At 40.0% G+C, this 15,589-nt stretch overlaps 1 protein-coding gene across 1 annotated transcript in view; it reads left to right on the top strand.

Annotated features, from left to right (window-relative positions):
• The first annotated feature begins 1,697 nt into the window (after positions 1-1,697).
• Positions 1,698-15,589, top strand: part of LOC136557478 (cytosolic phospholipase A2 epsilon-like) — a 32,072-nt gene continuing 18,180 nt past the window's right edge. Inside the window, exons 1-6 of the mRNA XM_066551354.1 lie at positions 1,698-1,724; positions 2,160-2,195; positions 7,774-7,846; positions 11,471-11,607; positions 12,330-12,461; positions 13,056-13,096. Coding sequence (XP_066407451.1) covers positions 1,698-1,724; positions 2,160-2,195; positions 7,774-7,846; positions 11,471-11,607; positions 12,330-12,461; positions 13,056-13,096 — 446 coding nt within the window. The remainder of the gene's footprint in view (positions 1,725-2,159; positions 2,196-7,773; positions 7,847-11,470; positions 11,608-12,329; positions 12,462-13,055; positions 13,097-15,589) is intronic.

The following is a 15,589-nucleotide window of genomic DNA, read 5'->3' as shown; positions in this document are numbered from 1 at the left end:
GAAGCTGGAAAGAACTAGTTGTGTGAGAAGGCAAGCAAGTGATTCTCAGCTGTGACTGCTTCACCAGAGTTTGTTCCTAAGGATTTAACACAGATATAAAGAGAGAAGTTACAAGGAGATATTTTGTCTTTGGGGTAGAGATGCACATGTTCATTGGAAATATCTTTTGGTTTAAGGAGCATTTCAGAAGCTGTAGATTCATGTTTATGAGCCATTTTCCTTTGATTCTGAGAAGACAGTGTAAAGTGTGCCTATGAAGCAAGCAGCTAGCCATTAAATACTTCAGATGGAAACCACCAGAGAGTACCACTGCATATTTTGAATAAGATCTTCTGAAGAGGCATCACATATGTTTATCACCAGACATAAACATAGAAGGAAGCCACTTGTATCTGAAAAGAGGATTTTACTCCAGTGATGTTCCTTGGACACCTCCTCTCTTCCTCTGTGCAGAATTATTTTGATACCAGCCTCCATAGCACAGGGGAGTGCACTAAAGTGGCATCTGCTGCAGTTTACAAGGTTGCTTTCTTTGCCTGCATCAAGTGAATTTGTATTGAACACCAATACAAGTAAGATTGGTTTAAAATAATCATTTCAGTTTCATGATGCAAGACTGGGTACCTGCTCCCTCCTATCATCTGTCAGAGAGGGCAGAAAGAGTCTGGTAGAGCCAGAGTCTGTTCTTGCATGCTCCAAAATCTACCAGCCTGCACATGCATGCTCGTTTAGGACTACCCTGATACACTTTACAAGGCAGTGAGTCACTGTACACCGGGGTGTAGAGCAGTCAGGGAGGGTTTTGTGCCCTGGAGTTTCTCACAGTGTGTCTGCTGGACTTAGTGTGAGAGCTAGCACACACAGACCTCTTTGAAGTAAGCTCTGAGGGTGGGTGAACTGCTGGGCTCCCCAGGGCCCTGCAGGAGAGCACAACTCTCTCTCCTGCCTCACCCTTCCACTCCCAAGTTTCACCTGCTGCTAATAGCTCCTTCCTTCCCTCTTGTTTGATTTAATATCAAACTGCAAGATTTCTGAACATGGATTAACATTTTTTTCTGTATATACAATAAATATCCAGCAAAGAACATTCAGCATGTGTTGAGGTTGCTAAATGTAGCACAGAGATGCTCAAAGTAGCTTTGGGGGTGCTGCAGTCATCCAGTTGTGGCATCACAATTGAGTTACCTTGCTGAACTGCAGGACTTACCTGCTTGAACTGCGCTGCTATGGGAAGACTGCTACAGGTATTTGAATTTATCATTTCGAAAGAAGCTGCTGACATCTCTACTACCTTACAGCATGATGGTGGCAGTGTAGAGATACTCTGAGAGCTGTGATTTAATTAGTCAGAAGCACTTTGCTTGGGGGTTAGAGCTGTTGCATAAATGCAAAATTTTTCATTACCAGTATTTCAAGAGAGCAATACCTGGACAGAAAGGGGCTTCAGCACCCTCCCTGAACATCACAGTGGGTAGAAAAGGAATTGCTCTTCATTCTGCTGACTCAGTTGAGGTGCTCTAATAGGCTGCAGGAAGCAGGGAGGTGACTGCCTAATGACTGGAAATAATCAGGGGGTGGGGCAGGAGAGCCTCATCATAAAATCCCTATTCCTCCACCCCTAACCTGCATGAGGAGCTCCTGCCAGCTGTACGACTTAGTAACATTTAACACTGGACTTACATGCAACTGGGTCTGCAATGGGATCAAATTTAAGTACAAGTGAGGTAAGCAAAACAAGGTGATAGCAAGTGTAAAGTGGATAAAATTGCCTGGTGCTCCAGTGAAGTTGATCACTGAGGAGAACAAGTGGTTTGTGTTGTATGGGCAGTCAAGGGAAATCGAGTTTGCTGTTCCTCAGATCTTGTTGCAAGGATGGCTTTCCTAGTCTAGGCTTTTGCAGAACCTCATGGCACACTTGTCTTTTCGAACCACATTTTAGGGCTAGAAATATTGCTTATTGTGCTTCTGCTTTCCTGTAAAAACGATGAAATAAGCTGGAAGAGAGTTGTGATGGTGGTCAGTAAAGCACTTAATGATGCAGCTAAAAGCATAGCTCTAAATGTATCCTTGAATGTGAGATGTTTTGACGTGTCAGCCTAAAGTAAGCATTTAACATGTAGTTTAGTTTTCTTAACTTTGCCTTGTGTTGTTTTTCCTAGACTTTTACGAGCACCTCAGCACCAGCGGTGAGAACGGTAGGTAGCAATTAGCTAGCCCTTCATTAAATACTGTCCAGTGCTGAATGTAGATCACCAGAAAATATTTTAGGAATTCAATGGCTCGGGGGAAAACTGTGTTGCAAAGTTTACTGAGTGTTGAAAAGCTGAGCTGCGGCTTCAGCTCTGTAGATGGAGTATTGCCATGGCTTTCCATAAGCTTTAAGTAGTCTGGTTGCTGTTGGTGTCTGATGCTTATGTGTTGTGCTTTATCTGGGCTGGTTTGTACTTCAACTCTATCAAATTTTTAATCACTCCCTTCTTGTGTGTTTTGATTTCTTTGGATGAAATATTCCCATTTTCTTACAGTTTATTCCTTTATAAGAAGAGCTTTTATATGGGTCTTCCTAGTGTTCTGGTATTCCTTGTAGCCTTTGCAGTGTGATGGTCTATCCTAGAGCTTGCAATTCTCTGTGCAGCACAGCATTCACAGGTAAAACGGTGGAATAAATGTGGTGAGTTCAGTCTCCTGACAAGCTTGATCTTATCAGCCCAGGAAGAGTGGGAGTAGTGCCCAAACTTCTCTGAAGGCTAAAAAAGAGCAAAAGGTGTTTTGTAAAGGCTGAATTCAGGACGAATTCTTTGCACAGGCAAATTAAAAATGGCTGGGCAATTAGCAGACATTTATGTTAAGAGGTATTAGCATAAAGGAAAATGTATCAGATAAGCTCCTATGAGCCAGTGAATGGGAGCAAAGGCATTGACAGCAGGATGAGGCTGTCCTCTGGCATTTGCAGTGGGTTTGGGGCTGCCAGTATCAGTTGAAACTCTTTGGAGATCTGTCTGCAAGATGGGCTTTTGCCCCTCCTTCAGTGATGTGGGCACTCCCCAGCTTTGCATCCAGATAGGGAAACCAGAGTAATACAGAGAATCTTTTAAATGGTGGTAAATTCTGTTTGCCTTGTGGAGGTTTGCTGTTATTGATAGTCTCTGATGCCTGGTTGTGCCTGAGAGTCACATATTTTCTCTGTTCTAAGTGAAATGCTGTGGTAAAGACTTTGCAGAATTTCTTCAAAAACTGGCTTCTAAAATTATGTAGGTCTTTGTATATACAGCCCTAAGAGGTGTGCTAGAATCATAAAAATTCATATTTTGAGTTCTAGCCTGTGTTTTGAAGACCAATCTGATTTTTTTTTTTAATCTGTAGTGCTTTTTACATTGTTAGTAGGTCCCTAGGTGCAAGACCTGTACAATTGCATGGCTTTAGATTGTTACTTTTCTCTTCAAAGTATTTAGGGTGACATGACATGAATACAGTACCTTCAATTTAGAGCAGGACCCAGAGCCCCTTCTTTCTGTCCTGAATCTCCAAGGTTCACAGAGGTAAAATTCAGGAAGGACTTGAACTTTATTCCTTTTTTTTTCATGAAAGTTGGTATTTATGGTAAGTACATAAGCCTAGTATACCTGAGTTGCTTTTTTGTTACTCAGTGGCTCAGTCAAGGAAATGAGTTTTCGTTGTCAGAGTGAGTTTCAGGGTAACTAGTAGGATGTGTGGGTTTTCAATTTGAGCAGCTATATACATTAGAAAGAATATGTAAAATAGCTCGTAAGAAAAATTTGTTAGTGCCCTCATGCTGACAGTCAAAAGAGTAATACTTTTTAGATCACATAAATTACTGGTGTGGTCTTGAGGAAACAAAACACATTGAACTATGGGAATCCTGGTTTCTCAGATTTGGATCCATTCCAACACACGTCCAGCTGTGCAGCTGCAAACAGGAAGGAAAAAAAAAAAACCACATGAAAATTGCAGTCTGAAGCCACAGAAGTTTTGCATAGCTCTTGGAAAGAAGCAGCCATTGACTCAGTGCTGCTCCATTTGTTTTTATCCTGAAACAAACGTGGGGACTTCTACTGACTTGATAAGACCCAGCTACAGGGTATTTTAAAATGAGTGAAATACATACAAAATAGCAGTACAAGGAAAAGTTTTTCTTATGCATTTGACTTTGCCTGAGGTGAAATCCTGCCTGCCTTTGAGGCTCCAAAATTCTTTGAAGTTAAAAGGTGCCACATACCTGACCCAGGTCAGAAGCAAGGCAGTGATCTGTTTTAAAGCCCTGTTACTCTTTCTGACAGGGTGAGTGATTTCTTTGTTGCTTTTCATAGCTTTTTAAGTAGTGATGAGATTTATATTCCTCTTTGATGAGAAAGTTAAGGGAATAGTGCTTTCCCCCAGATACAGATGCACTTTGATAACTGCCTTATCTCTTAACGTGACTTGGGAATATTGTATGAGTTTCACCCTTTTCTCCTTAAGAAAAAAATTCTGTGAAAGACTTTTAAGCTTGGAACTTTACTAAAATGGAGCAATTTTAGAGACCAGTTATATAATTGATTCATATGGAAGAGCACTCATTTATATGAACACTACTATTGCCTTCCCTCAGACTAGATATGTGAGGATTGCACAAGTGTGCCACAGGACTTAATTGAATTTTTATCTGACGTAGGACAGTGTGACCAAGTCTTGCATTTGCAGCCTCATATATTTAAGTAATTTCAAAAGTGATCATTAAAATGCCTGGCTTGTGTTTCCGGTTTATGAGGTAAGATTCATGTCTCAGATGAAATAAATATAGAAGCCGAAAGTTGAAGAGTGTGTAATGACTGACTGTAATAACTGGCCTCAGAACTTACCCAGTCTGTGATATGGTCATCATCACATAAAAGGCAAGGATGTGGAAGTCCTTGCCAATTGCTAGGAGATTATCCAGTTTAGGACAAGTTTTTCTGTATGACTTTGAGTAAGTGGCTGACAGCTAGATTTGGTAACGCATTCAGGCACCATAAAGTTAGGAGTTGTAAGGTTGGACTTTCAAGACTTTAGTGTGGGAAGGCACTCCACAACCCAAAGCTGAGCACTGAGGATCATTTCCATAAGTTTGGAGAGTAAGATACATCAGAATGGAATTGTAATAGCTGTGCAGAAAATGGCATAAACAGCCAGGTAACATGGACAGCTGGGAACAACTTTCACAGTTCCTATCCCCATATGGCACTTGGCTGCAGGGAGATATCACTATTCACTTGAGATTCACAAAGTAAAGGTCTTGGTGCTTGTTTTCCAATAGCTGAGCCAAGGTTATTCTTTTAAAATGGTGTTAAGCCCAGTAATTAATAGAATTTCCATGGAATGGGGAACTTGTGCCCAAGTCAATTTTTCTGTAATCAAGGAATGCAAGTATCCTCCTTTCTGGATAAGAGAGATGCTCCCCATCTTCTGAAATAACATTTCTGAGGTCAAAAACACTTACAATTTATTGGATGGGGAAAGCAGGGACAAAACATAAATGTAAAAATCATGTCAGTAGATGTCAGGGATAGACAAGCCTTGGCTGCTGGTCCCTGTGTCTAGGAGGGCTTTTCACTTTTACCCATTACTACTTTATTCATATAGAAAATTAGTTGTAGCACTTCAGCTGTATAGTCTGGGCCTGATATCTTTTGGTTGCTTGGGATTGGAGACTGTAATCCTTTTTTGTTTGTTTGTTTGTTTTTTTCCCCCAAAGAACTTTTTTTCTTTCAAGTCTATCCAAGTTATCCTTTGTGGACACGTTTGGAACAATGGAGCAGATAGAGGTGTGATACAGTCTTTGTGACAACTGGAATGTCCCACACCTGACAATCCCAGGGCTTGCAAACTGTGCTCTGTAAAACTGCCCTGTGTGAGAGACTGGACAGGTCAGATAATGTAGAACAAATGTGCCCATGTTAGTGACTGCTCTGAGCCTCCTGCTGCTGTCTCACTGCCCCTCAGCTCTGCATCTTCAGGCCCCTTGTCAACTCAAAGGGAAGTGCAAGACGATCCTCTGGGGATTACTCAGGTTATTTCTTGGAGACAGTTTATGTTCTCTGCTGACTTTTCAGAGGTGCTGAGGTTTTCGTTGGTGAGGACTAGGACCTCCTTCATTACATTGGCTTATTGTCCAATGTCATGTTATGGTCCCAGTTGCTTGACACTCTGGCAAAGCATTGTGAAGCACTTCAGGATAAATCCTGTGATACTGCTGAAAAGACATAATTTGGCAAAATGAAGAATCTTTTCTTAGTATGCAACCTAAACCTCCCCTTACCCAACTTCATCTCATTCCCGTGGGTTCTGTCACTGGTTACCACAGAGGAGAGATCAGTGCCTCCCCCTCCTTTTCCCCTCATGAGGAAGTTGCAGACTGCAATGAGGTCTCCCCTCGGTCTCCTCCAGGCTGAACAGGCCAAGTGATCTCAGCCACTCCTCATGTGGCTTCTCCTCAAGATCCTTCACCATCTTTGTTGCCCTCCTTTGGACACTCTCTAAGAGTTTTAAGTCTTTCTTGTATTGTGGCTAAATATGACACAATATGTGCATAAAACTAAAACTGCCCCTAGCACTAGACGTGAGGCCACCCCAGAGCAGAGCAGAGCTAGACAATCCCCTCCCTTGCCTGGCTGGCCATGCTGTGCCTGATGCCCCCCAGGACAAGCTTGGCCTTCCTGGCTGCCAGGGCACTGCTGACTCACATCCAGTTTGCCACAGCCCAGGACCCCCCTGTACGTTTCCTGGGGCACTGCTTTCCAGTATCTTGTTCCCCAGAGTGTATTAGTGTCTTGTTCTCACCAGCTGGTATAGATAGAAAAATTAGATAAAATTTGGGGCACATTAAAATTTGTTTTTGTTCTAAAACAGAACCAGTAAGTGGAATGCTAAATATCAATTTAAGCAAGTGTTGAGAGAAATGGTATCTGTACATAAATTTGTTTAAAATGAAAGATAGTATATATGAAAGAGGAGATATTAGTATGTGAGAGAGAGTAAGAAGTTAAGCAGTTATCTCAAAGGTGAAATGGGGAAAGGGTTAATTTATAGCCTGAGGAATATGAAGATTCATTAGTATGAGCCATGGAGGTTATGAGTTATTATAGACTTGATATCTCTGAGCTCAAGGTTTCTGATATCTAGTGAGGTTGTGAGTTAATTCCCAAGATCAACTCTGGGATGATTTTTGTAACTTTCTGCTGGGGGTCAGAGCTGAAGATCAGAGGTTCACCAGAGTCTTCAAGAGAAGTATCTCATGTCAGCTGCATTTCTATTTTTGGCTATTTGCAGAACTTTGTGCTGGTGTCGGAGCTTGTGCTGGTGCATGGTAGACAGTTCTACTTTCACAGCTCCTGTGACAGTATTTGGTGTCCCAGAGACAACCTGTTCCACTGCAGGCAGTGGTGTGTGAGAGGTGAAGACACCCACGAGTGTGCTCTAGGGGTGTTTGTTGTGATAATAAGGGAGCTGTGATCTGAAGACGTGATCTTTATCAAATCAAACTCTTGGCACCTATCATTAACTTGAGTGATTTTGAAATATATTACTTCTATTTCAGGCCTGAAGAGAGTTCTGTGCCAAAAATCTGTACAGATTTTTGACTGCTCTACTTGGTTTGATGAATTGTATTGTCTCAACCTTGAAAACTGTACTGTCTACGTCCTCAAAATTTCAGGGTTACAGTAGTCTGTGACTACAGGCTGGAATAATAATGTCATCCTTTTTTTCATTTTTTTCCTTTTCTGAATTTTTGTGCAGGCACCAGTATCTCCCTTCAACTTGCTCACTGTAAAAATACTGAGAGTGAGGAATGCCCGGAAGGCAGACTTGCGTGAGTACTTCTACTATTCTTGGATGGTTCTTAGAACTTTTTAAAGAAAATATTTGGACAATGTTATTGTTCTCAAATTTTGTAGGAATAAAAGCATATATTGCTGTAAGTTTCAAAGAATCATTTATATTATAATACTGAAGCATTGCTTTCTCCTTTTAAATTTAAAGGGACTTAAGCAAGGTGATGCATTTTATATTTTTTTTCATATCTTACTGTTTGAGATATATTTCCTAACCTTCTGACCTAACTGCTGATCTGAGATCTGCTCTGAAAAGAATGAAAATGCTTGTATTTTTAAGTAAGAAACCTGAGTATTTCCTACAGAATTTATGGATAGAAGAAAGGAGAGAACTGGCAATGCAGATGTAAAATCAGCAGTAGCAAGAAAAGCCTATGAAAACAAAATATTTACAAGCAAAAACATTCTATTACTTCTGCAGAATTTGTACATATCCAGGAACTGATGATAAAATCCATTGTGTCTTGGAATTTATTTAACCTACAGAATGGAGCCATTTAAAAGTCAGAAAAAAAAAATCAACAGAGCAATACTCTGAGCACCTGACAGGAGTTTAAGTGAGGGATAGTGAAGGGAAGTGAAAAAAGGATATCTAGAATTGAGACTTCAAAAGAAAAAGGTGAAATAAAGACAAAGAGAATTAGAAAATTCAAATCTAAAGCCACATGAATAAATCTGAAAGATATAAAAAAAAGTCCACACTGTTTCCTAAAATCTTGCTGAACATGGCCAAAATCAATTTTCTTTTGGTATGCTCAGAATTTCATGCAGCCCATCGTAGTTTGTAAGAAAATTTTAGTTAATGCAATCTATATTTTGATATAGACTTTAATTTGTGTGATGGGTCAAGAGTAGAGGGAAAAACTTACCAGAGGTTGGATTTGGTGGTTTCTGGCAGGAGGAATGTGGTTAGATCACATAGAAGTTGTGCTTTACAACAGTATTTTTGAATGATCACTATCAGGGAAGAAATCTCTGCTGCACTTATATGTGGTATTCTGGGTTACTTAAGCATCTTCCACAATGTAATACTCCTGTATTACTGCTTATTTCTCTTTCTTCTTTGGTTTGTTAGACAAAGTGAGAACACTTTATAAGGTGTAAAGTTAGGGGTTTTTTAAAGTTCTTTTTTTATGTATAGAAGCAAACATTTCATGAGCTTATAGCTGTATGTCCAACTTTTTATTTATCAAAATCCAAATTTTAAAATGCCTAAATGGTGTTTTGTGACAACCAAATATGTGATCTAATCAGGCCACCACTGAAATTGCATCTACAAACCCACATAAACAACTGAGTGTGCATTTCTGTATTCCTGTACTGCCTGTTTGTGTTTCATTTCCTTGTGGATGTCCTTCTCAGAGCAACTTGCTCAGTCACTCCTTATCACAGTGAATCATCAGGATCTTTTTTGGCTAAACCTGTTGGTATGTCTGCCACACCATATGGCTTTCTTACTTGGTGTTCTGGCTTCAAGAGCAGATGAATATCATATCTTGATCCCCTTGAGATGCCCCAAATTCAGAACTTGGGCATCCCAAACACTTATTTAAAGTGTATCTGGCAGAGAGATTTGTAAGCTTTTCATTAAGAGTATTTTCTTAACAGAAAATTTATTGTCTGAAAAAACTGTATTATTGTCCATTTCTTTGTCTGCAGTGGGAAGGGTATTCAGGCAGTGTTTACATCTTCTGTAAGGCAATCAATAAGGCAAATATTTCAGCTAGTTTTCCTTGAAACCTTAGTATTTTCAACTGTAGGAAAATGTCCCTTTTCTACCTGTGTCTAAAGGTAAAAGTGCGATACTTGTTACAATTCTGAGTTAGCATTTATTTCCTCCACTGTAGCTTTCCAGTTTTGCTGGTTAAATCTCGGTGTTCCCTGTGACCATTTATTTCTCTTGCGTATATTTTCTCATGAGTGTTTGTGCTTTATTTATTGAAGCGAACATTTCTTCTTGTTCATTCACACATGTTCCTATTTAATTTACTAGTGAAAAATAAAAATACTTTAAAAGTACTCCTCCCTACTGATGTTTCAGAACAAGATAATTTTAATAAATTTGAGTAGAGGCCTGAAAATCTAGACTATGTTTTGGACCGTGACATCGACTGCATTATGGGATCTTTGGCAAAGCAATGCATCATAGAATGGTCTGGGTTGGAAGGGACCTTAAACAACCCCCCTGCCATGAGCAGGGACACTTTCCACCAGATCAGGTTGATCTAAGCTCTATGTGGGGGGGGAATGGTCTTGAACAGTTCCAAGAAATTAAAGTTTTCTGAGTGTACTTATTTGTGTAATTCTTATAGTGCTACTGTGAAGTAATCAGTGTCTCATCCTATTTGAAAATGGAAACTATAGCATTTAATCATCATCAACCATTTGCATTTTCATCTGCTTGCATTTGTGCCTCTGCTGAACATCTGATCAGTCACAGTCTCCTGATCAGGTGTGGCTTAGGTCTCTTTCTGGAAATGCTTTCCTTCCCACAATCACAGTCCAGGTTTTGCTGGTTGTGATAGCATGGTTAACAACTCAGTAAAGGCATGGTTTGGCTTGTAGGAAAACCTAAATCTGTGATTGTTATGGAAAGATAAAAAGGAAATACATGAAGTAATTGCTCTTAATATAATGTAATAACACTGTTACTCGTTTTGAGCATGATGCAGGGTTTGACTATGAGCTGAATTATTTGGCCTCCTCTGACTCACAAGGTTGCTGTAAGAACCAGGTGACTGGTTGAGCACTGCTAATGTGGAATAGGGAGATTGCATTACAGGTGTGAGAGAAAGGCCATTGGTACTTGTATTGTGCTTCTGTTAAGTCTCACTCCTGGGAGTGCTCCCTCCAGTTTGAGGACTCAGAATATAGGAGAAGCTGATGTCTTCATTAGCACTCATGGCTTCCTTCCCAAACATGGGTGGTGGCAAACATCTTTCCAGTCTGCAGACAGAGCAGTAGGAAGGAATTGAACACACAGTAATTTAATTATGGTGATTAAATGGATTTTATTTCTATTAGAACTGCTGAGGAGCACACAACTTCTAAAAGCTTTGTCAAATATATGAATGAATAAGGAATAGGCACATTCTGATTTGTGATAAATCAAATTTTCCAGCTTTGATGCGAGAACACCTTTCATGAAAAAAATCTGTTCTTCAGTTAAGCTAGCATGTTAACAAAGGCTTTCATTAAGCTAAGGTACAAAATCTGGGGAAGAAATTATAGCAAACAAGTCTCTCTATAGCCCAGATGGAAGGTTGTGAGGTGTGCTGCCTGTCACAGCCATTTGGATAATCATGAAGATAAAGCTAAATGCAACATATACTGTCTGTGGAGGGTGGCACAATTTCAAGTATAAAGTAACATTAAAATAAAAAAAGTATGTCTAACTAAGAGTGAAAAGGTGGAAATGGGCATTACAAATGTGTGAGGATGTCTGTTCTCCTGTTAGTGCTTCACTGTATTATTTACACCTAATCCTGTATGTTTTAGGAAGAAAGCCCCAGCTATACTATCTTTGTCTTATTAGGGTTAAATGGGCACTGTGCAGAAATTCTTTCTCACATTTTAACTGTGCTCATCTTCTCCCTGCACAGTCACCCTTTCAGATTGCTATGTGACACTGTGGCTGCCCACTGCCTCAGCAGAGAAGGTTCGGACCAGGACCATCAGGAACAGCAAAAACCCCGTTTGGAATGAAGCTTTCTGCTACAAGATTGACCGCCGTGTCAAGGTAACTGACATCAATTCTTTTCACCATTTCGTGCCTGCATTAGTCATTAGATTACACAGAACTGCAGTAAACTAATACTTACATAGCTAGTTCCAAACACAGAAGATGTTAAAGATTCCTTAGGGAAAAAAACTCAAACTGTTGCTTACATTCCCCTTAGTGTTGTTCTATTCCCCATATTTGTTACTTAGACATGTACTATACTGCAATAAGAAGGAATTAAATGTACTTCAGAATATAGCCTTACTATCCTATCCCAAATCTTGACATAAACAAGCAAAATCCAAGAAAAATATTGCATAAAAATAGCAAAACCACTCAGTTCTAAATATTGTGAAAATCCTTTAAGCCATTTTTATGAACCTGTGACTGTTTTATACACTTAGAACCAAAGGCCATAAAATATTTAAATTACTGCATTAAATGTAGAAACATCTAATGCAGTAATTTATCACAAACTCATGAATGTTCTGCATGATCTGTTTGTCTTGTCTGCCTGTGGAAAAGCAACAAACTTGCTTCTTTTTTGTATGAAGAGTTATCAGTAATCTGACATCTAATAAACCCAAGTCTCTCTCCTTTTTCTCTTTCCCTTTCTCATTTTTCTCCTTCCCATAAAACTGAAGGAGCAAAGAAAGAAAACCTAGTCTAGAGATTTTCCTGCCTTACGGAGCTCTTAGATGTAGCAGTAACTCCATTATGTTCTTAACCTCTTTGCGCAGAACGTGCTGGAGCTGAAGGTGTGTGATGAAGACACGGTCACCAGGGATGATGAACTCTGCACAGTTCTCTTTGACATAGATAAGCTCACTGTGGGACGTACTGTCCGCGTGAAGTTCCAGCTGAATCCACAGGTGAGCGATGGAATTGGTGAGAACAAAAGGAAATTCTCTCCTGCCATCCCAATAGATCCTTTTACAGTGTTTCATTTTAGGGAACCTCATATTTAAACTGTATTTTGCTGCAATTCTAAGAATTGTGCTTTTTGCTAGCTTTTGTTTAGAACAAATATCTATGCTGAAAATGCAGGAACCACCTATAACTAGTTATCCAGTCTTCATTCTGAATATTTCTGGGATGTTAGTTGGCTCTTGGTGTAAATTCTGAATTTTCAGCTCCTTTTGACTGTAATGGTATTAAAGAGGATAATTCTTTTCGTTTTGGGAGTTAAAATCTGAACAAATGGCTGTTTGAGCAGAATAGCAGTGCTTAAGCATGCAGATGTGCTTATAAAGCATTTAGATTTAAAAAAATCATTTTAGCAACTGCTTCTTCAATATCTAAAAATTGAATATCTTCAGTCAAAACTATGGTTTTCTTACATTGTGGGAATTTTACTAAGTTCTATTTTAAATGCATATTTAAAAAATTATATGAAATTGGTATGATGAAAGCTGTGAAGAAAAATAAGTAATCAGTCTTTGTTTTCTTTTATCTCCTCTCTTCAGGCACGTGAAGAGCTGGAGGTGGAGTTCACACTGCAGAACACGTGAGTAGTCCTAAATTCTTAATAAAGTGTTATATTCAGTATAAAAATAGTTTGAAAAATCTGTTTCATATGTGATGGTGCTTCTTAAACCTGCAGTCTCTAAAAGCAGTAGCAAGACGTTTTCATTCAAGTATAGTAAACTGGAAATTTAGAACACATGCTTTTGGATTTCAAATATCTGAAATGCGATTTTTTTCCTTGTTTGAATTCTGCCTCTTGGGCAGCAACTTCTTCCTGTTCTCTTTTTTTCTCATTAAGACAATGAGATACACAAGAAAGTATGAGGACAATGAAAATATTCAGGAAGTTTTGACCCTTAGCAGTGCCAAGCCTAAATGCCCTAATTACCCCCTTCTTGGGGAATCTGGTTTTTCAAATCCACAACATTATAAAGTGCACTTCCATAAGTTCATCTGCTCAGTTCATCTAGCTACACATGGGGAGTTGTGGTAGAGAAAGGAACCAAATATTCTGCATAAAGTAAGGTCCAAAGACCACTGTGGGAGTCTGAAGGCTGAGGAACCAGAAAAGCTGGAGGGACAGCAGCAGCTTCACTTGGTAGGCTTGAAAGATGTTGGTGGAGTTTTACTATTTAGAGGATGTACTTAGAGAAGGTACTGCTCTGACATGGTACTGCTGGAGCCTTCTCAAGGCATTTGGGCCACTTCAGGAGGCCTAACAGGACAATACTTGAGTGGATACCTTGAATTCCTGACAGCAGGGGAAATAAGAACTTGCTGGTGTAAGGACAGTAGCCCAGTGTTAAGAACTGGAGAAGGAAAGATCTCAGTGTTCACATACACAAAAGCTATCAGAGCTGAAAGAGTCTCAAAATCTCTTTTTACAACTCATGGAGACTCATCAGGGTGGATTGTTTGTTGTTTACTGTGCACCAGAACTGGCAGAAGGCCAGCAATACCAAGGCAAATGGTGCTTGTCACATTGCAGGGGTGTCACAACATCAGTAATGGCAATGGGGAAGCTCCAGTAGGCACTGCAGATATCCTGTCTAGGGTCCTCCTTTTGCAAGTTACAGGATGGGTTATGGAGTTGGTATGGAGAATCACACTCTTGATAATCCTGTCTTTAATGGGGGAGGTCCAAGTAGGTTGTCTGGCTTGGATGTTGTGCACAAGTGGGTTTGTGTATGGGAACAGAGGCTGGAACTTGTCTTGGAGCATGTGTGCCACCAGCTCTGTGCCAAACTCTTCTGACTGACCTTGCAGCCGACTGCGTTTTCCTGGAGTTGTATTCAATAAAATCAGAAATGGGCAATTTTTACAAGTGATGCCTGAGTAGGAGTTCTACTGGTTAGAAGATGATGGTTGGAACTGTACCATTAAAAATAATCCTTTGGGGTCTCAAGGGAGAGGTTTTAAAAAGCATAACAGTCATGGTTCAGTTGCTCCAGCAAGAAGGCATCTGATCTACTGTTTTTCATTCATAGTGTGGCTCCTGAGTGACCAATGTAACAGTTATGGCATGAAGAACTCCACATGCAAAGGCAAGAAGGTGCTGCATTATAAGGGAGGGAATGTCCCTGTGAGCTCACAGTAGGACTGAGAAAATGGGCTTGATGCCAGAAGGCAGATAGACCTTTCCCCTGCTATCCCTCATTCACATTTCTTGCGTTTGTGTGGTGGTCAATGCTGTTCTTCCCATCAACTGAGTCTGGAATAAGGGCTGGATGTGGCTCCACATCTGCATTGATTAAGTATGTGGTCTTGGGAGGATATTGAGAGGGTGGTTTTTTTCCCCTCACTTTGGAATGTGTGATGTCAGGAGTAATTAATGAAAGGATTTGTCCATTAAAATTGTAGACAATGGATGGCATTGATAAACTAGAGAGCCCTGGAAAGGTCTGAACAACTCAAGTGAAGTAGTTGAGATGGGTCACCAGAAAGCCATGGGCCCAAACCAACCTCTTCTGTGTTGAACAAGCTTAGCCGGTTTTGGCAAGATTTTTTGTCAGTGTGGGATGGGAGAAGTGTTGACAGAGATTAGAGATAATTTTCAGTGGGAGAGAGCCCTCTGATAACAAGGAGTACAGCTAAGCATGTGGGATAGTTTCTAGAAATCCTGTATTGTGATGGGAACAAGAAACACATACATTTGTGGGGGTCATATGGCAGTTTATTTCTGAAATTCATAACTATTCCCACCAGCAATTTTTCCTGATGCTCCTTATCCACAGTTTTAAATTTCTTCCCCATCTTTGTTCTAGATTTTACTAATTGCAAGCTTTATTACATTAGCTTGTTCTTTCTTTCCAGCATTTCAGGTGAATAATACCACACATGATGGGTAACCCCAGGCCAAGAATGTTTCCTGGGTTGCACCTATGCTAGTGGCTTTGCCACTCCTAGTTTTGTTTGCCTATAACTTCACTGCAAAGGTTGTGTTTTGTGTTACCTCTACCAAAAACAACACTATAACAATTGCCTCATGTTACACTGGAAGGCTGTACGATAATTTGTTCCTGCATCCATTCCT

This window comes from Molothrus aeneus, chromosome 6, assembly GCF_037042795.1.
Source record: "Molothrus aeneus isolate 106 chromosome 6, BPBGC_Maene_1.0, whole genome shotgun sequence".
In the NCBI taxonomy this organism is placed as follows: domain Eukaryota; kingdom Metazoa; phylum Chordata; class Aves; order Passeriformes; family Icteridae; genus Molothrus; species Molothrus aeneus.
The sequence above is the reverse complement of the archived record's forward strand: the minus strand, read 5'-3'. Positions and strand labels throughout refer to the sequence as shown.